Source organism: Neoarius graeffei, chromosome 19, assembly GCF_027579695.1.
Source record: "Neoarius graeffei isolate fNeoGra1 chromosome 19, fNeoGra1.pri, whole genome shotgun sequence".
Classification (NCBI taxonomy): domain Eukaryota; kingdom Metazoa; phylum Chordata; class Actinopteri; order Siluriformes; family Ariidae; genus Neoarius; species Neoarius graeffei.
Window position 1 is genome coordinate 20,703,096 of NC_083587.1, and position 22,481 is coordinate 20,725,576.

Genomic DNA, 22,481 nt, shown 5'->3' on the forward strand with positions numbered 1-22,481 from the left:
TGGCTGCGTAGAAGAAGGGTCCGGGTACTGAACTGGCCAGCCTGCAGTCCAGATCTTTCACCCATAGAAAACACTTGGCGCATCATAAAACGGAAGATACGACAAAAAAGACCTAAGACAGTTGAGCAACTAGAATCCTACATTAGACAAGAATGGGTTAACATTCCTATCCCTAAACTTGAGCAACTTGTCTCCTCAGTCCCCAGATGTTTACAGACTGTTGTAAAGAGAAAAGGGGATGTCTCACAGTGGTAAGCATGGCCTTGTCCCAACTTTTTTGAGATGTGTTGTTGTCATGAAATTTAAAATCACCTCATTTTTCTCTTTAAATGATACATTTTCTCAGTTTAAACATTTGATATGTCATCTATGTTCTATTCTGAATAAAATATGGAATTTTGAAACTTCCACGTCATTGCATTCCGTTTTTATTTACAATTTGTACTTTGTCCCAACTTTTTTGGAATCAGGGTTGTAATTGCACACACACTACAGATGTAGTACCTAAAACCTTATATGAAAAGCTCTCGAGTATTCCTTTAATTCATCAGGGATGCAGATTTTATTTCGGATTAATACCTCGGTTCTCAATTCCGATTGGTCAGAAGGTATTGTTCATTTTCTATAACAGCAGCTTTAACCGTAGTGCAGCTGCAAATCTGTTTATATTAATGCACTCATAGTATGGAGATGCATTAGCATTTTGGAAAGAATCTCCAGTGTCAGTGCTTTATCGCAATACAAGCTGTGAAAGTTTTCCACCATGGGCCGAAAGCTTTACGCATTGCAGTTTCTCAGTAAGCTGCATTATTTTGTCTTTGGATATTGGGCAATATTAAATGTAACTGTAAATGGATAAGTACAGTATGACACGTCCTTCTTTAATAAAAAAAAATCATAGATGTCCTATCAGGGTGAATTATTCCTTATATATTTCCTAGTTCTGTGAATATCTACAGTTTAAATGAGGGCGATCAAGATGATGTGCCATTCCACGATTCACTACTGGCTATTTATAGACGTTAATGTTATGAACTAAAGAGTACAATGATCAGAATACAATGCGTCACATAAATTTTTCACAATGGCATCATTTATTAGAGCACAGTGATGAAACACGCTCACACAGAAGCTCTCAGTTTGTAACCACAAAGACATTAGGCTCTGCAGTGCAGAAGAATAAGATCGTCTGCTGGAAATGCATTTTTACAAGGGCCACAATTTACGACTAGACTTCAGTGTGACTCCAAGCTTTACGCCGTCACCAATGAGAGCCAATGAGAATGTGGTTATGGCAGTAAACCACACGTCCTGTCTGACAAAATCAATATACACCACAGAACAGAAGAGGGCAGGGCAGGTAATCCCATCACACCACATGATACAGGGTCAGAAGCCAAAGTCTCATTTCGATGAGCATCTCATCTAAACCCAAATTCCACCACGCTAAAGGAACGGAGCTGAGTCACCTCTTCTACCTTCTTCTACTCCTCACATTCTCCTCTCCAGGTGATCGATAGCAACGGCTCCTGGGGCAACTCTAATTTGCTTCGAGACGAATCAATGCTTCAGTTACTCGTCAATGATGAGGTACATTAGTGAGTGATTAACAACGCAGAGTTGTGTTTAGCAAATTATCAATACATTCGGGTGCTGGACAGAGCCGCGAGCACGAGAGCTGATTATCAGTTTCAGCTATACAAACATACAGTACAGCCATTATTACTTGATTACAACAACTACGACGACCATTATATCACTGTTGAATATTCGAATCTGTGTTGATTCATTTTCTGTAAAACGCAGCTCTGACAGTAGCTCCTGCTGTAATTCAAATCACAGATTGACATTAATGCACTCGTTTCTATAGCAACAGCTCATTCACAGGGACGTGTACGGCAGACGCTCAACTTCATCTAAACCTAATCATATACACACTAAAAAAAAATATTGGTATTTAACAAAGATCATGTAGAATTGTGGATTATAGTGTAGTTTATTTAACATTCATGGAATGAGTCTCCAGTGTCAGAGCTTCGTAACGGTAATAAAAAACCTTCACAGAGAATTTTTATACTTTTCCATTTTCTTTGCAACATTACATGCTTTTTTTTTTGCTTCATTGGTTTATGAACTTCAATAAAAGACAAGAAACGACTATTTATACTTATTCTATCCACATTCACTGGATATGAGCAATCGTGTGCTCTGATTGGCTACTCTACTACTAGGCTATCAGCTCATATACCGTGAGTAGAGAAAAACAAAATGGCGGAGCACATCAAGTCAGATATATCACTTTGTTTTCAAGTATTAAAAAAAAACAGAAATAGCTAAAAGAATATATTTTTCTCCCCCAATATCTCCTGTTCCACACTCCAGCCCAGTTGGTAGTGGTAATGCACTTTATGTTGGTTTACCAACCGCCGAAAAACCCCTAAACAAGAAGAAGAAAATGGCGGCATGTGTTGCTCAGCCGACTTAGGACAACATAAAAAATATACTTGAAAACAAAACCCCCAAAATACAAAAAAATTTAAAAAAATGGAATGAAAGTATTTGATGGTAAGAACATATAATTTTTTATTTTTCAAGAATTATTATTATTATTATTATTATTATTATTATAGCATTTTTCACAAATTGCTCCTGTCATTTCGCCGGTTTGTTTGCATTCTAAGCAGAAATTATTTTATTGGACGTTTTGTATAAAGTTTTTATTTATTGAATTTGCAAAAAATAAAAATGCTCCGTTTCTCAAAATCCAGTGAATGTGGATAGAATAAAACAGTTATTCCACTCAATCTCATCGTACGTGGCTTAGAGCCAACTCAGTGCTATGCGCCTCGTCAGCTATCAGCTCACGTACGACTCGATTTCGTGGAATAACCGTTAAGTAGCTGCTTTCATGTAAGTGATAACTTGTTTTGTGGACATTCCACAGCATTAAATGTAACTATAAATGGATAAAAATTACAATGTGGTGTTTTTTAATAAATTAAAAATTCTAATTGTCGGCGAATCACTGTGATCTAAGAGGAATAAAGCTCTTCATGAGGGCCTGTTATTGGAAAAGTAATCAACTTTTGGGTTGCCTCACACCACCCTGTCATTGATTATTTCCCCCTAAGTGCTTTATTCCTGACTTATAATCCTTTCTTCTTTGTGAGTGCCCCATTGAAAGTGATATATTTTTGTACTTGCTTTATATTCGTAGCCCTGAATTTATAACAGAGTAGCAATAATCTATAGAGGACGTATAAATAGGTTTTTATTTTTTGTCAACCAGGAAAGTTCTAAAGAGGTCTAGCCTGTGGCTAAAGGATTACTGTGTCAACCTCAAGTGTCAGATGTTAGTTCTTGGCATCGCAAACTGACCTCATGTCTATTCAGTTTCATACGGGAGTACTGATAAAATCTCAGAGTCAAATGGAAAAATATGACTCACTGACCCAGGAATCCAGGAAGAGCAAGCCGTTTTATAAATCATAGAAAAGTTAAAAAGAGACTTTAAAACATCCTTATGATTAGATATGAGATGCACAGACATCACCATGGGAGCAGGAACAGAAAGGGAAACAGAAAGAAAGCACAGATGAGACCCGGTTCAGGTTTGTTCAGATAATAAAAGTGTTGACAGCAGTGACGGAGCTGGCCTTGATCAGGGTATGTTGATCTTTTTTGGGTGCTGATGAAACTTTGCAATGCGTGAGCTACCCTCAAGGACGTACCAATATTCTGATTCAACAGTGAAACAGATTTCCAGCTGCCCGGCAACTCTGAAACAACCCGTTTCAATTCCGTGCTCTTTGTCTTCATGAAAAGGCATATCTTCAAATAAATTAAAGCCACACAAAACATATTTGAAGGCTGTGATTTGTTTCGTGGACTCTGTATTTACAATTTTTAATAAAAAAAAAATTAAGACATGTTGAGGTGTACTTTAAAACAGAGCTACGTGAAAATGTTTTATATATATATATATATATATATATATATATATATATATATATATATATATATATATATATATATGCACACACACACTACGGTACAAAAGTTTTAGGCACCCTATTTTCTTCTTCATTACAAAAACATTTTAGAGTCCAAACGTTCGTTTTCCAGCACAAAATTAAGTGTTACAGAAAAAAGTTTGTATCTGAGCAGCATATTACATAAGAGATGACTTTTCAGATTAAAAAAGAAAGCATATTGAAGCCTACTGGGTTTTGGTGCAAAATGAAGAAGCGAGTGTGACAGTGGGCGGCACGGTGGTGTAGTGGTTAGCGCTGTCGTCTCACAGCAAGAAGGTCCGGGTTCGAGCCCCGTGGCCGGCGAGGGCCTTTCTGTGTGGAGTTTGCATGTTCTCCCCGTGTCCGCATGGGTTTCCTCCGGGTGCTCCGGTTTCCCCCACAGTCCAAAGACATGCAGGTTAGGTTAACTGGTGACTCTAAATTGAGCGTAGGTGTGAATGTGAGTGTGAATGGTTGTCTGTGTCTATGTGTCAGCCCTGTGATGACCTGGCGACTTGTCCAGGGTGTACCCCGCCTTTCGCCCGTAGTCAGCTGGGATAGGCTCCAGCTCGCCTGCGACCCTGTAGAACAGGATAAAGCGGCTAGAGATGAGATGAGATGAGTGTGACAGTCAAAGTGTCCAGAAGAACTTTGGCTGGTTCTGTAAGATGCTCAGTAAAACCTACAGCTCATTTCCACATAAAACTGCACTCACTGGACCTCAGACTACTAATATTTTTTTAAAGCAAAGGGTCGTCTCACACCAAATATTGGCTTTGTTTCATTGATTATGGCTCACTGCTTACTGTATTTTTTTAATGTTGAAACATTTTATTTCATTATTTTTAAGCCATTTTTGATCTACAGCATTTCTTTACATGTGCCTAAGACTTTTGCACAGTACTGTGTGTTTAATTACAAGCTCTAGTAGTATTATATATTCTAAGTTTTATTTATCGATTATAGGTTTCTGACATTTCAGAAAACTACGTAAATTTTACATGCAAACAGAACGAGCCGTACCATTTCTAAGGATATGGACATGCTTGACATTTTCCCATGGGTTATTGTGATGCTCAGGACAAATATTCAAAAGCTGCATCTTTTTTTTTGCGAACAATCTACATACAAGTTCTGATTTTGGATCAAAATCTCAGCTATGATGCAAATCTAAAATATGAGCAATATAATATTTTAAGACAATCCATCATGTAACCTTTAAATTAGCTAGCTAGCTTAGGTTTGTAATTTAAGTGGAACTGTAACATCCTATGAATTCATTAAAAAAAGTTAATGTTATTTGTGTAGCGTAGCTTAAGTATTTGATACTAAGTGTCTACCAGTATTAGCTGGTTAACTTATCTTGCTACTAGCTAGTTACTAGATTGCTAGCTAGCTAACCCTAGCATGCTGATAAGCCATGGTCTAAAGGCTAGAGAAGCAGGTTTGGGACCAAAAGGTTGCTAGTTTGATTCCCTCACATTTGTTGTTAAGTTAAAAAAAAAACATACAAATGTTTTGTTAGTTCATATCCACTAAGAGCTAGCTAACGGAAAACAAAAGCATGAACATGCCTGATAGCTTTAGGAAAACTGATATGAAAAGAGTTTAATATCATAAAAACATGTTTTAAGATTAAAGTGAAAATTGTTGGTATTTCTTTTCTTTTTTTCTGAACACAATTATTTTCGTAAATCCAGTTCTTGTGCAGATCTTGAAGGAAAAATCACAGAACACGTGGAACAATCTAAAATTTCACAGCACTGAAATGTTCTAATAAAACCTCCTAATAGCAGCGATAAATTTTGTCACAAGCAAAAATCGCAACATCATGAAAGAATTCCTTGGCCTTCGATTTCAGACTCACTAGCAGCCGAACGAAAATATCCAACACACAAGTTCTGGTTGTATTAGACGATTTGGAGCAAAATCTCAGAATGTGAACATTGCTTTAAAAAAAAGTCACTAATGGGAGCAATAATGCATTTTGGTACCATCGAAAGAGAATCTATCATCGCCTATAGTCCGAACCGAAGTGATATTGCACCCTGCTACTTAAAAACATGCAACCGAGATTTTATTAGCCACATCTCAATAACTGCAACACACAATAAACTTCACATTTTCCCTTTTCAGAAAACCAAATATACAAGGGTGAGCCGTATGGAAAGCTTTAAAGTGTGATGTAAATCAGAGAAACAGCACAATGTTACAAAGTGTAATACTGGTCCATTGTTCTCAGTAGCAGCTACTCTACTGTGACTTTAAACCCAATGCACTTATTTACAATAAACAACACAAAAAAAGAAGAAGAGGTTTTCATTTGACTTACCCTTGTATGTCTGGGAAAAAAAAAAGCCTTAATATGTCTGGAATGTTTTCTTACAGGAAAAGGACAAGAACACTGAGAAACATAAACCCTGCGTGGGAACTCCCTGAATAACCCAAGCAAGAGTAACAGCAACGTGTCGCTACCTGATATCACACCAAGATCAATCCCGGAGTGTTTCCGACAGTGGGTGGCACACACCGAACATACCCTCCGCTGCACACTTGTGCTTTATTGCACTGTGTCAGGTCTGCAGGTCAGAATCAGGTCATGACTTGGCCCCCAGCCCAACTTACATTACTAAAAAACAAGCAAACAAAAAAAGGACCTGCTTTTGAATAATAAATGATGCTGACATGCATTATTTATTGGGGCAGTGCCTGTGTAATGCCACTCTGCAATACCACATCATCGCAGTTACGCAGCGCTAGTAATTAGTCTGTCAGTAGTTGTGCCATTCTCAGAGGTGATTTAAAGATTCGACAAGCAACATGGACAAAAAGACAGGAACTGAAAAGCACTAACAGTTGAAGTTGAAGCAGCTCTGCTTACAGATAAAAGCAGCGAAGCATAAGTACAGGCATGATCTTCAGAAACCAGAGTGCAAATATGGTTCATATCCTGTTCCCTGGCTATAAACCCACCACCTAGTGGCCACCCATTAAGTCAGTACCTATGGAGCTCCGCCTGGTCCGGGTCACCCGTCGCTGTGGCATACTATCCCTGTTTCCAAACAGATCTCTGGCACCCCACAGACCTGGAAGATCTTACTGAAGAGTATTTCGTGGACGGATAAAGATGGAAAGGGTGCACAAGGAATTAACGCTTCTTACAGACAAAGTGAAAAGGCCTTGTAATCCTCTTCCTGTCACCTCGGCAACTTCACCATGTCTAATCTTAACCTGGGCTAATCCTGCAACACGCAGATGAATCCATGGCCACCAAGTCACCATCTTTAGGCCTTCATGCACCAGACACCATGCAACTAACTCTCACCCCCAGCTAGAGCCTTGATTTCTAATCTACGCAAGCATACACTTTTTCATCATGCACATTATTGCTTTCTTTAGTGCATGCTGCTGATGTGCAGGTCACATAAGGTGATAATGCCTGACTGGTTAGAAAAAAGCTTTTCCATGAAGTGCAGCAATGTAGTAAAGAAATGGTTCTACAGTTAAAAAAAAAAGAAAAGAAAAAAAAGCAAGCACCGTCATGCACCTACAAGGGAAGCGAATGGGAAGGACAGGTGTCGGAGCAGTAACCAGCGTGAGAAAGGGACTCACTTTTCTCGAACCTGTCTGCCAGACGGGAGCGCATGTTGGAGCTCATTGGCTGGTCCTGCTGGCAGGAGGACTCCTGGCTAAGAGAAGTCAACACTAACTGCTCTGGAAGAGCCCACATGAGGAAACACACAAGACACAGCAAGTCAGTCAAGCCACTGGCAAAACATGCTGTTCTACTGGTTTAATATAAAAAGAGCTTTCAATTGATTTGGTATTATTTGGTTTTTCACAACATTTATGCACACGTTCTACAAAGGTCCATCATGTGAAAATGTGCTTCGTAAAGTTTTTGGATGAATGATCAATATTTTCATGTCATGAAAAGATTTACTGCAAGTCATTAACTGTATTTATTTTCACATGCAGTATTTTAAAATTATGTGTGTAAGTACCAAATTTTACAGTACTAATCACAAGTTTGGACATGCCTTCTAATTCAGTGCTCTTGCTTTATTTTTATTAACTAAAAGACACGTCACGTCTTAAAGGCATGATATTCTGTCGTTTCTATTTACGGAGTTGTTCAGTTCTTGACATAATATGGATTACTGCAGTTGTGGATGGAATATGGCTATTTACTGGAGTTTTATTATTTAACAATTATTAAGAAGAAACCTTTTTTTGTCACATGCACACTTCAAGCACAGTGAAATTCATCCTCTGCATTTAACCCATCTGAAGCAGTGAACACACGCACACACCCAGAGCAGTGGGCAGCCACACTACAGCGCCTGGGGAGCAGTCAGGGGTTCGGTACCTTGCTCAAGGGCACTTCAGCCCAAGGCCGCCCCACGTCAACTTAACTGCATGTCTTTGGACTGTGGGGGAAACTGGAGCACCCGGAGGAAACCCATGCAGACACGGGGAGAACATGCAAACTCCGCACAGGAAGGCCCTCACCGGCTGCTGGGTTCGAACCCGGACCTTCTTGCTGTGAGGCAACCGTGCTAACCACTACACCACCATGCCGCCCGAAAACAACGTTCCAAAGAGCTACTTTGTTTTCTTGCTGCCGAAATTGTCATCTCATCATCTCTAGCCGCTTTATCCTGTCCTACAGGGTCGCAGGCAAGCTGGAGCCTATCCCAGCTGACTACGGGCGAAAGGCGGGGTACACCCTGGACAAGTCGCCAGGTCATCACAGGGCTGACACATAGACACAGACAACCATTCACACTCACATTCACACCTACGCTCAATTTAGAGTCACCAGTTAACCTAACCTGCATGTCTTTGGACTGTGGGGGAAACCGGAGCACCCGGAGGAAACCCACGCGGACACGGGGAGAACATGCAAACTCCACACAGAAAGGCCCTCGCCGGCCACGGGGCTCGAACCCGGACCTTCTTGCTGTGAGGCGACAGGGCTAACCACTACACCACCATGCCACCCTGCCGAAATTGTTTTAGTATAAAAACACAGGTGATTATTAAAAAAACATGAAAAAAATTATTTATTTCATTCTTCAAAAGCAGCATGCAAATGTAATAAAAGCGCGGCGCAGACTCGTGTCACTTATCTACGCCGAGTCACATTAAATACTTTGTTTTGAAATCGATAAAATAAATCCCAATCCCACCTTACCTTTGAAGTTTTAGACCAAATTTCGGAGCATCTTTAGTGCTTTTAGGAACAGGATTTTCTGTTATAATCTGTAATTCTTCCTCACTTATGGTGACGAAGCAATCGGCCGCCATTTTGACGAGTCGCTCGAGGTGATTATCGAGAAATTCGGACTATTTCTCGATAATCAGCACGTGCGATTTTCTATAATCACCTGCATATTTATACTAATTATTATTTACTGTTTCATCGTACACACATTAAGAAGGAAAGAAACTTGTCAACTAATTAACTTTTGACGAGGCACACTTGTTAATTGAAAAGCATTCCAGGTGACGACCTCATGAAGCTGGTTAAGATAACGCCAATAGTGTGCAAAGTGTCATCAAGGTAAACGGGGGCTACTTTGAAAAATCTAAAATATCAAACATTTTGCTTTTTTAAAACTTTTTTGTTTACCACATAATTCTATACAGACAGGTGGTGTAGTGGTTAGTGCTGTTGCCGCACAGCAAGCAGGTCCTGGGTTCGAGCCCCATGGCCAGTGAGGGCCTTTCTGTGCGGAGTTTGCATGTTCTCCCCGTGTCCGCGTGGGTTTCCTCCGGGTGCTCCGGTTTCCACCACAGTCCAAAGACATGCAGGTTAGGTTAACTGGTGACTCTAAATTGAGCGTAGGTGTGAATGTGAGTGTGAATGGTTGTCTGTGTCTATGTGTCAGCCCTGTGATGACCTGGCGACTTGTCCAGGGTGTACCCCGCCTCTCGCCCGTAGTCAGCTGGGATAGGCTCCAGCTTGCCTGCGACCCTGTAGAACAGGATAAAGTGGCTACAGATAATGAAATGAGATGAGATAATTATATACATTTGTATGCTATTTCATAGTTTTGATGTCAGTATTGTTCTACAATGTAGAAAATACAAAAAAACCTATGAAGGAGTAGAGTAGGGGTGTACAAACTTTTGACTGGTGCTGTATTTCCCCCTCTTCCCCCCATTTTCTCCACCATTTGGTACCAGGAATTGCTCCTCTATCGGTGGCATGAAAGCTAATACGTGTCAGATCACTTGGAGAAAAGTACTATCTGCCCTCTTCTGCATACAGGACACCCAGCACAGCCGGGTCTCCTGCCCACAGATGGCTGCGGCACTGTCGAGATTTGACAAGAGGATGAGTTCTTTTCTGTTCCGCCATTTCGGAGTCCATACTGTAAGTAGTCAGTGGCCGAATCTCAAATGGAATCAACAATGCCATCAAGGTATACCCTATGTAGTGAGCATATACATACATTAACACACACACACACACACACACACACGTGTGCAAATAAATAAAAACAAATCCAAAATGTAAATCTTTGCCTACTCACAGTTTCCCGAGGAACCTTTTCTGGAGTGAAACTCGGTCTTGTCTGTCAACTTGATCATAAGTTTCGTAGTTAAACCTGATGTGCAGAGCAGGAACATGCACTAAACCCTGCACTGTGGCTTTAGAGAATGCTCCAGTGTTTGTGTTTTGGGATTTGAGCTTATCTGTTTGATAAGGCATCAAGAACGCCAGACTAAATATGTCTGAAACTGTACCTGCTTACTGCAGTGTGTTGGTGCTACAGCCTACATCACGACAGCAATATGACCTAAAACTCAGTAATAGTTAGTAGTAATAGAAGCATAAAAAAAAAACATACAAGAAATGCACCTGAAAATTTAGCAGTCATGCTACGAATAGGATATACAACCCCGATTCCAAAAAAGTTGGGACAAAGTACAAATTGTAAATAAAAACGGAATGCAATAATTTATAAATCTCAAAAACTGATATTGTATTCACAATAGAACATAGACAACATATCAAATGTCGAAAGTGAGACATTTTGAAATGTCATGCCAAATATTGGCTCATTTGAAATTTCATGACAGCAGCACATCTCAAAAAAGTTGGGACAGGGGCAATAAGAGGCTGGAAAAGTTAAAGGTACAAAAAAGGAACATCTGGAGGACCAAATTGCAACTCATTAGGTCAATTGGCAATAGGTCATTAACATGACTGGGTATAAAAAGAGCATCTTGGAGTGGCAGCGGCTCTCAGAAGTAAAGATGGGAAGAGGATCACCAATCCCCCTAATTCTGCGCCGACAAATAGTGGAGCAATATCAGAAAGGAGTTCGACAGTGTAAAATTGCAAAGAGTTTGAACATATCATCATCTACAGTGCATAATATCATCAAAAGATTCAGAGAATCTGGAAGAATCTCTGTGCGTAAGGGTCAAGGCCGGAAAACCATACTGGGTGCCCGTGATCTTCGGGCCCTTAGACGGCACTGCATCACATACAGGCATGCTTCTGTATTGGAAATCACAAAATGGGCTCAGGAATATTTCCAGAGAACATTATCTGTGAACACAATTCACCGTGCCATCCGCCGTTGCCAGCTAAAACTCTATAGTTCAAAGAAGAAGCCGTATCTAAACATGATCCAGAAGCGCAGACATCTTCTCTGGGCCAAGGCTCATTTAAAATGGACTGTGGCAAAGTGGAAAACTGTTCTGTGGTCAGACGAATCAAAATTTGAAGTTCTTTATGGAAATCAGGGACGCCGTGTCATTCGGACTAAAGAGGAGAAGGATGACCCAAGTTGTTATCAGCGCTCAGTTCAGAAGCCTGCATCTCTGATGGTATGGGGTTGCATTAGTGCGTGTGGCATGGGCAGCTTACACAACTGGAAAGACACCATCAATGCTGAAAGGTATATCCAGGTTCTAGAGCAACATATGCTCCCATCCAGACGACGTCTTTTTCAGGGAAGACCTTGCATTTTCCAATATGACAATGCCAAACCACATACTGCATCAATTACAGCATCATGGCTGCGTAGAAGAAGGGTCCGGGTACTGAACTGGCCAGCCTGCAGTCCAGATCTTTCACCCATAGAAAACATTTGGCGCATCATAAAACGGAAGATACGACAAAAAAGACCTAAGACAGTTGAGCAACTAGAATCCTACATTAGACAAGAATGGGTTAACATTCCTATCCCTAAACTTGAGCAACTTGTCTCCTCAGTCTTAGTTTAAACATTTGATATGTAATTTATGTTCTATTCTGAATAAAATATGGAATTTTGAAACTTCCACATCATTACATTCCGTTTTTATTTACAATTTGTACTTTGTCCCAACTTTTTTGGAATCGGGGGTTGTATACAGTATATATATATATATATATATATATATATATATATATATATATATATATATATATATAAGAATATAATCTTTAAGTATATAATATAATATATATAAATTCATACAGAGAAGAAGCTTTATTTCAAATGTACTATAAAGAGATTCACAGCTGATTTTATATTATTTAAATGGTTTCTTTTATTCCAGTGATATGATAGCTGAGCTCATTTTGTAGTGAATGCTGCCCTCGTGTGGACAAATCATGTAATTGCAGTACATTATTAATCTGGCAATATTATGAGCCTTGACTAATAACAGAAGCATAAAAAAATTAAATAAAAACAAGGGCACCTCATACAGGCAGTGGAGAGAAACCTGGGTCATCTGGAGGGTACTAACAAGTTTTTTCACCTACACATTGTCTTACAGGGCGGCACGGTGGTGTAGTGGTTAGCACTGTCGCCTCACAGCAAGAAGGTCCGGGTTCGAGCCCCGTGGCCGGCGAGGACCTTTCTGTGTGGAGTTTGCATGTTCTCCCCGTGTCCGCATGGGTTTCCTCCGGGTGCTCCAGTTTCCCCCACAGTCCAAAGACATGCAGGTTAGGTTAACTGGTGACTCTAAATTGACCGTAGGTGTGAATGTGAGTGTGAATGGTTGTCTGTGTCTATGTGTCAGCCCTGTGATGACCTGGCGACTTGTCCAGGGTGTACCCCGCCTTTCGCCCGTAGTCAGCTGGGATAGGCTCCAGCTTGCTTGCGACCCTGTAGAACAGGATAAAGCGGCTAGAGACAATGAGATGAGACATTGTCTTACACATAGATGACGCTTCCTCTCATTTTCTGCCAAGTATGGAACCCTATTGGGCAGTGCATCACATATTCTCGACTGGGATATTCTCTAAAGGGCACATCATCATGTTTTCTCACATGTAAGGAACCCTATAAGCCAGTGGTTCTCAACTGGTTTTGCTTCAGGACCCAAATTTCATGTCGTGACCCAACACTACACTAAAATTGTTTATCATATGGAAGTAAACAAAGAAATGCGTATTAATTTGCATTTAATGTTATTAATACTCATTAATGTCATTCACATAACATTAATATGAAAATGGGCCCCTGCATAGATATAATATGAAGTAAGCACAATATACCTAGACAACAAATAAAACAAACACTATCCCAAATATTGAATTACAAACTGTACACTAATATGAAATATGATCATTTTCTTCCCAGCAGTCTGCGACCCAATCTTAAAGGGCCCGTGACCCACCAGTTCAGAAATGCTGCCCTCGAGGGCACTTCATCCAGTTTCCCTGCATGTAGGGAACCCTATAGGGCACTGCGTCACATATTCTTTCCTGGAAAGGCACCCTAGAAGGCACTTAATCATGTTTCCCTGCATGTAGGGAACCCTATAGGGCACTGCATCACATATTCTTTACTGGAAAGGCACACTAGATGACATTTCATCACATTTTCCTGCATGTAGTGACACCCTAGACTGGTGTGGATTTAAGGGGGGGGGGCACACCCGGCACGCCCTCCTCCCCGTCCAAAAAAAGAAAAAGTTTTAGTACATGGCTACTTGGAATTGTGACTTGATTGTATTGCAGATACCAAGATATGCCCATTGTTTTTAATTAATAAGGTTTAAAAATAAATAAATAAATAAATCATTATGTGGGATTGAGCTGAAGAGTTTATGGTATAAATTTATATTTAATAGTCAGTCCTACCTTAGGGTTTTTTTTGCTCGTGACATAAATGCAGTGAAAAGCAAGCTGGGCGAGTCCTGTTGGATTTTAACAGGGCGCGGGAACTTCATGCATCGACATAATAACATACTGTATTCCCAGACTGCACTGTAGACTACATGTAAAGGGTGTGCACCATCCTTTTATGTTTATGGTATCGTTAACACACATGTTCACAAGCCAAAATGCCAAGATGCTGCAGCAGATTTACTGCGTACACACACGGGTTGGCTGTCCGGCTACTGTTCGTATTCATTAATAGGGTATCCCTGTACTCACTATACCTGGTGTATGTACATGGGACACCTGCCATTTTGGGCTAAGCCTCACTTTGATTTTTACCACAGCGGCTGGATAGGCCTGTGAGAGATGTTGATTTTTGCAGTGGCTCTGAAGAAAATCTGCTTGAAATCCCCTGAGTCTTGGGAACTAAGACTTATTATTATCAGACTTGTTCACACTCAACTCACACAATCATCGTTATCACAGTCTGTGAGACTCAGGGGCTCAGATTGCAGTTACTGACTTTGGATTACAGACATGCAACTCCTGCAGTCTTTGTTTATCGTTATCTTGGTATTAAGCTCTGTCTTAAGTGGCCAATTACATTCCCTCAGTTTCCCTGGGTATATTCACTGTCTTGAAAGAATGAATGAACCCTTTATTGTCACTGTTACCAGTGAAATTGGCCATCAACCTGTCCTTACAGAGGGGGAACAGGACAGGAAGACAGGGATAAAAGAAAAGAAACACAGTAGTAACATGAGGAAAGATGAGGAAAAAAGAACATGTACATGTACATTAAATGTCCTGAGCAGGAGCTCAGATTGCAGTTGCTAAAATAGTAATGTATTGATTTCAGGTGTTTTGTGGTCAGTGTACGACACTGTAGTGTGTCATGCGGTAATGCATTATATGACAATGCAACTTTCATAAATGTTACCTTACATCATTTGTAATTATGTTCTACATGTACGGTACACCTGCAACTCTGACTATATCATTTTCAGTGACTTTCAAAACCATTTTATTAGTTCTTACTTTTAAAATATATTTTTGATCTGGGCGGCACGGTGGTGTAGTGGTTAGCGCTGTCGCCTCACAGCAAGAAGGTCCGGGTTCGAGCCCCGTGGCCGGCGAGGGCCTTTCTGTGTGGAGTTTGCATGTTCTCCCCGTGTCCGCGTGGGTTTCCTCCGGGTGCTCCGGTTTCCCCCACAGTCCAAAGACATGCAGGTTAGGTTAACTGGTGACTCTAAATTGAGCGTAGGTGTGAATGTGAGTGTGAATGGTTGTCTGTGTCTATGTGTCAGCCCTGTGATGACCTGGCGACTTGTCCAGGGTGTACCCCGCCTTTCGCCCATAGTCAGCTGGGATAGGCTCCAGCTTGCCTGCGACCCTGTAGAACAGAATAAAGCGGCTACAGATAATGAGATGAGATGAGATTTTTGATCTGGTAATTTTCTTTAATAGATTTCATTTACAACATGTTTCTGACAGCTCAAAATGCATTTCCGGGGATTTAAAAACTGCAGAGCTTACTGGGTTGACGCCTCCCCTTCCCATTTTCCTGGATCTGCCCCTGCTAGAGGGCACTTCATTAATGTTTCCCTGCATGTAGGGAACCCTAAAGGGCATTGCATCACACATTCTCCATTGGACAAGCACCCTAGAGGGCATGTCATTCCATTTTCATGCATGTAGTGGCACCCTAGAGGGCATGTCATCATTTTTCCCTGTATGTAGAGAACCCTAAAGGGCACTGCATCATATATTCTCTACTGGACAGGCACCCTAGAGGGCACTTCATCACGTTTTCCTGCATGTAGTGGCACCATAGAGGGCACTTCATCATGTTTCCCTGCATGAAAGGAACCCTAGAGGGCACTTCATCACATATTCTTTACTGGACAGGTGCCCTAGAGGGCACCTCATCATATTTCCCTGCATGTAGGGAACCCTGGAGGGCACTGCATCACATATTCTCTATTGGACAAGCACCCTAGAGGGCCCTTCATTCCATTTTCCTACATGTAGTGGCATCCTAGAGGGCACTTCATCATGTTTCCCTGCATGTAGGCCACTACCCTAGAGGGCACATCATTCCATTTTCCTACAAGTAGTGGTGTCCTAGAGGGCACTTCATCATGTTTCCCTGCATGCAGGGAACCCTAGAAGTCACTGCATCACGTATTCTCTATTGGACAAGTACCCTAGAGGGCACTTCATTCCATTTTTCTACACGTAGTGGCATCCTATAGAGCACTTCATCATGTTTCCCTGCATGTAGGGAACCCTAAAGGGCACTGCAGTACATATTCTCTACTGGACATGCACCCTAAATGGCATGTCATCACGTTTTCCTGCATGTAGTTGCACCCTAGAGGGCACTTCGTTATGTTTTCATGCACATTGTAGCACCCTAGAGGGCATTTCATCATGCTTTTTCCATTCCTTTCCATTATTTCCACATACAATCCTATTCACATGTAAAGAGTCAGTTTGTTGTTTTTAGCACCCACTGCTGCCTGTGAGGTTAAATGAAGTAAAAATATAGATCATATGGGTTGCCTTTTGTGGAAAAGTGGCAAAGTTGAGCTGCTTTGAGGTGAATCTCAATTCCAAGCCATAAAAATAAAATCAGACTGAGATGAGATCCATCCATCCAAATCCATCCATAACCACTTATCCTGTACAGGGTCATGGGCAAGCTGGAGCTTATCCCAGCTGACTATGGGTGAGAAGCAGGGTACACCCTGGACAAGTTGCCAGGTTATCACAGGGCTTACACAGAGACAAACAACATTCACACTCACACCTACGGTCAATTTAGAGCCACCAATTAGCCTAACCTGCATGTCTTTGGACTGTGGGGGAAACCAGAGCACCCGGAAGAAACCCACGCAGACACGAGGAGAACATGTAAACTCCATACAGAAAGGCCCCCATCGGCAACTGGGCTTGAACCCAAAACCTCCTTGCTGTGAGGCAACAGTGCTAACCACTACACCACCGTGCCCCCAACTGAGATGAAATGAACTAGTGATATCCACTGTGTTAATATTGCAAAAGTGTCTTTAAACATATATGATTATTATAAATCTATTGATCCTGAGCTTGGGTTCTGGTGTGGAGTTTCACATATTCTCACCATAATCACACGGGTTTGTTCTAGGTTTCGTTTTCTTTCCACTTCCTAAAACCATTCCAGGAGCTGGACTGGCTATTTTAGGTTTTATATGTGTGTGTGTGTGTGTGTGTGTGCAGGGTGCCTTGTGGCACCCCATCCAGGGTGTATTCCCGCCTCACACTCCGTGGTCCTGGGATATGCTCAAGATCCAGTATGACCCTGACCAGGATAAAGCACTTAATGAAGATGAATGACTGAATAAATTAGAGATGTAGCTCTAATCCGTTATCTTGTTACAGCTCAGAGGTATGCTCACAATTTTAATTAAATCCTGAAGATGCACATGGTTTCATGGAAAATGAAGCTTTGGGTAAGACCTAATAAAGTATCAGTGCTTTGAAAATAAAGTATGTTGTTGTTTTGTTTTATTTTGACACGTCATTCATTAGTAGGAAGACAGGAACTCTTATCTGTCCAAAGAACCCTTGAGGAACTCTTTTACTGAAGAGCGTATTATAAAGAAAGTGTCGTCTGGAACTAAGTACAGATATTGCAATATTAAGAAGTAAGTCTTGGCATAGATTCAGACAAACAGTTGAAAACTAAGAAGTCTTATTTAAGGTAAATGAGATGTTTCTTAAAAATGTTCTAGTAAGAGCGTCACTAGACAGGAATTTGAGTGTTTTGGGGGAAAGCAGGGGAGATTTTAATACAGTACGTGATCCTCAGCTTTACGTTAAGGCATTCTGTAAGAGAAAATAATCACCAAGTGTCATGTGATATGACATGAAGCAGAATTACTGTTATCACTCTGAAGTGGATTATTTTCCAATAGCAGCATGTCCCAAAATGTTTTATATCTCTTACCCTACAGCAATTTGCCAACAATTACATTTATTTATTTATTTATTTAGTAACGAATGGCACATTACACTTTTTCATCTGTTTATAGTTACTGTCAATGCTGTGGAACGTCACAGACTTACTGTACGTTATGACCACTGGTCATACCCTGACCAGCCTCGCCCCCTTTTTTATTTGTCTTGGGGGGAGGGAAAAAACAAAAAACAAAAACGCAGCTTGTTATGTTGTTACCAAGAAACTGGAAAGCTTAACTTATCTGTCCTGGAGACTTTACTCGGTTAGAAAACTTACTCTTACACTGGAGATAAATTCCATAAATTCACCATATTAATGACGACACACGTGTCTTTGTTAAATAACATTTTAACTTGTTTATTATTAGTTATTACAAAAATGATTTGTAACTCTAGAAACAATACCGTATTAGAATGAGCGCAATCATATAAACCTGGGATTCTGAATTACAGCCAGAAATATTGTCAGAGTTGCTATTACAGAAAATTAATCAACACCTTCTGACCAGGGCAGCACGGTGGTGTAGTGGTTAGCGCTGTCGCCTCACAGCAAGAAGGTCCGGGTTCGAGCCCCGTGGCCGGCGAGGGCCTTTCTGTGCGGAGTTTGCATGTTGTCCGCGTGGGTTTCCTCCGGGTGCTCCGGTTTCCCCCAAAGACATGCAGGTTAGGCTAACTGGTGGCTCTAAATTGACCGTAGGTGTGAATGGTTGTCTGTGTCTATGTGTCAGCCCTGTGATGACCTGGCGACTTGTCCAGGGTGTACCCCGCCTTTCGCCCATAGTCAGCTGGGATAGGCTCCAGCTTGCCTGCGACCCTGTAGAACAGGATAAAGCGGCTAGAGATAATGAGATGAGATGAGACCTTCTGACCAACCAGAACTGAGAATTCATCTGTCTTTTGGTATAAAACGTTTTATCACACTTGCTGCTCCGAATTACGCTGATTTTTCTGTCTCTGTGATTTTGTCTCAGGACAAAAGGAGAAACAGGCAGCTGTCAGTCATCTGTGTGGGCGTGGCACTTTGAGAGGATTAATTAAGAGACCTGCCTTTAGTGCTTACGGATAAAGCTAACAGAAATAAAGTAGTGCTTTAGGTGAACAGCTTAGGTCAGGAGTTTTCGAGTGAGTCGCTGCTGCTTGGGCTTTCAATCAGGAATCTAATTTGGCTGATTGTTCAGGGAAAATGCTCACATTTTTACTGATTTAATCATCGTCCAGATAAAAACTACTGCTTTAAAGCAAGACGGCCTTTCGAGTTCATAAAATCGGTGAAATTTCGTTCCCTCTAAAATGTGGTTATTGTGATGTATGTTTATTTCTGTAATATCTCACAAAATATCAGGCCATGCTGTGGCTGGGAAGTTATTTAATTTGAAGGGATTCCTGAGCAAATAATGTGCATGAAATCGCTCACTTCACGCAGGCAAGCAGACAGAGCAAGTCCATATGTGTGTGTGTGTGGGCGCAGGTTTACCTTTGAGCGTGCACTGACCGTTCCATCATTCTGTCGCTAAACGAACAGCTGATCACACCGAGGTGCTCGCTGACCGCCGATATTTATTAGTTTGGTCCTGCGTTTCCTTTCTTTCGTATATAACATAACGTCTTTTCTTCTCGCTTTCCGTTACTGTCGTCGGTCTTTCAGGTTTCATTCGCACACTCACGTCCTCCATTTTTCTCTCCTGTTTCAAATTTGTATCCCACACTGCCTTGCGTGAACGGGGAAAGCTCACCACGTGATGTGTAACGTAGTATCTTGAATTGGGTCATGGTGAAGCAGGAAAAAATAGCGGAGAATTTAGGGCCATGTGGCCCTAAATTCACAATTGTTCTGTTAAAAAAAAAACTAATAAAATTGGAAGTTTGTGATTCAAATTCAGTAGCTTTCGGTCCACTAAACAAAAATAATTGGGTGTCGGAGAAAATTCTTTTTATGACCTACACTTGAAAAATCTGAAAGGCCGTCTAGCTTTAATCACAGAGATGGAGGAAGTGCAGCCGGTCAAACTTTTTTTTTTAAGATTCCACTTTTGTTCCTGTCTGTCCAGAATGCTGTGTCCATCACTATTCATTCATTTAGTGTCAAACTCCCACCCACTAGACCATTAGCAAGTGAATCAATCTATCTATCTATCTATCTATCTATCTATCTATCTATCTATCTATCTATCTATCTATCTTTAGTAGCCTGTTCTTTTTTTATTTTGGAAAGTGTGTGTATTCGAGTAAAGCATCCATGGTCATTAAAGTGCATATTACGGGCAAATTGAGGAGCAAGATCAATGTAATTCTCCTATTTTATATTAAACTTTGGTCAAATATCTATAAGATTCTGCATTCTCTGCAATTTTTTCCCTTGCGCAATACCAGAAAAATTTCAGTTGAAACCAAGCCATTTGAGGCGAATTGGTCCGCCTCTGAAAAAACTTGGCATTTGGATTTCCCGGCAAACATTGATTTTCGTGACGTCGCGTGCAGGACGCCTCCCTCTGAATCCTACGTCAGCGCTGTTTTGTTTATGAGAAAACGACCTGGTGGTTTTCTGCAAATTTCTTCAACGTTATCACGTAATTATTAAAATGGTTAACAGATGTATCGTAGGAGGGTGTAGCAACACCAATCTTGATGGGATTAGTACTCATCGTTTCCCAAAAGACCGGACAATGAGAGAGAAATGGGAGCGCTTGGTCTACACAGGCTGTGCACTGAAACCGTGCAAAGCTCTCGCAGCCTGCTGGCGCTTCCGCAGGTGACGTCACGAATCTGGCTCCAGACTCCCTTGGGATTTTTCCAGACGCGTTTTGTTATTTTATTTTTTTCTGCTGTAGACAGATGGCCTTGTGTAAAATTACCCTTCTGGATGAGTGTGTAAAGGGACATACTTTCATATAAAAAAAACCCCAAAATTGGTCCAGAATATGCACTTTAAGGTCCAGTTATTTACCCTGAATTGTTTTCTAGGTACATACTAAAGCTTTCCAAACTCGACTTCCTTTTCACTATGGATTGTTCTTAATGTAATCTCTTAGATTGCTAGCTTTAAAAATAAGGTTCATGTTTGGGCCAGGGTGGTGGTGGTGGTGCCACCTGACAGCTCCAGGTTTGATTCTGAGTTCAGGTTACTGTCTATATGGAGATTTCCCATGGTTGCTTGGGTTTCTTCTGGGTTTTCTTCTGGGTTTTCTGGTTTCCTCCCACAACTGTCCAAAAACATGCCGCTCAAATCTTGTGCCTTGTACCCGATGTGTGAAACGCTTATGCTTACTGATGAATGAATGAATGAATGAATGAATGAATTGGACTTGAAGGACCACTGATGTCCATTTCAAATTGTACTTTGAAAGATAATTAAATGTCCATGACCGGCATCTTATAGGGTAAAATATACACAGTAAAGCTACAGAAGATGTCCCTTTGATCATACCATACCCTCAGGAAAAGTACCGTACAGTGTAGCACCATCGGTTCTGTTTTCCTTTATTCTCTTGTTAATGATCTAATCTCTTGTGCTAGAGTGAACTCACACCCTCACTCACTCACACAGGCGATCTGAAGTCTAATGTCATATCTGCTGAATGCAGGCAGCTGAGCTGCGTCTTTAGGGCGCAAGGACGAGTGGAATGACCGGGACATCACCGGGGCAACCCGTGTGTTTACGCTGCTCTCCCACACCGATGGGACCCGTTTCCGATGCGGTTGAATAGGCCGTTTGTTAGTGGCGCTCGGTGACAGGCCCCGGGGCGCATCACTCTCACGCGCGCGCCTCCATTTTCATCCGCCGACGCGTTGCGCAAATTCGCAGCCGACAATCGGGACATTCCTCATCACGCACAAACACAAAATAAAGAACACCCGCTGTGGTCGAATATCGATCGAGTAGCTACATGACCGCGCTCCAGACGCCTCGCTTACCTCCCTCACTGTGGATCTTCTTCGATCGCCGGTTAAAGTACATCCTGCGGCTGCGGGGGTCCGAGCGCACCGAGAGCATATCCGAGGAGCAGAAGCCCAGCTCAGGGGGCCACACGGACCGCACACCGGGCCGCGCGCTTCCACAGATCCAGCATCGTCACAAACGTGAGGTCATCCACTGCTTGGCGGCGCGCATTAGAGCGGGAGCGCGCATCCCGCACGCTGCTCAATCCTGACAGGCGCGCCGCCGCGTCGGCTCTGTAACTCCGCCCACCGCGTGGCAGACACTACACGAGCACGCGCAGGTTTTACAGACGAATTATTTTCTACACTGCTTTAAAAAAGCTGCTTGAATTTCAAACCTGGCAAAAATAAAATGTAAACAGCTTTTGAGAGATGCTCTCAAAACTTTCGCAACCACGGGCTCCTTATGT

General features: G+C 41.6%; 1 protein-coding gene across 5 annotated transcripts in view; it reads right to left on the reverse strand.

Annotated features, from left to right (window-relative positions):
- atp8a2 (ATPase phospholipid transporting 8A2) overlaps positions 1–22,172 on the reverse strand; it is a 133,639-nt gene extending 111,467 nt beyond the window's left edge. The window contains exon 1 of one of the 5 annotated variants that reach the window (XM_060899835.1): positions 22,048–22,172. In XM_060899835.1, the coding sequence (XP_060755818.1) occupies positions 22,048–22,126 (79 nt within the window). In that variant the 5' untranslated portion in view covers positions 22,127–22,172. Of the gene's footprint in view, positions 1–6,345; positions 6,464–6,488; positions 6,555–7,625; positions 7,706–10,555; positions 10,580–22,047 lie in introns of those variants that run through there. The other 4 variants (XM_060899840.1, XM_060899836.1, XM_060899839.1 and 1 more) reach the window with 4 other exon arrangements.
- Positions 22,173–22,481: the final 309 nt, after the last annotated feature.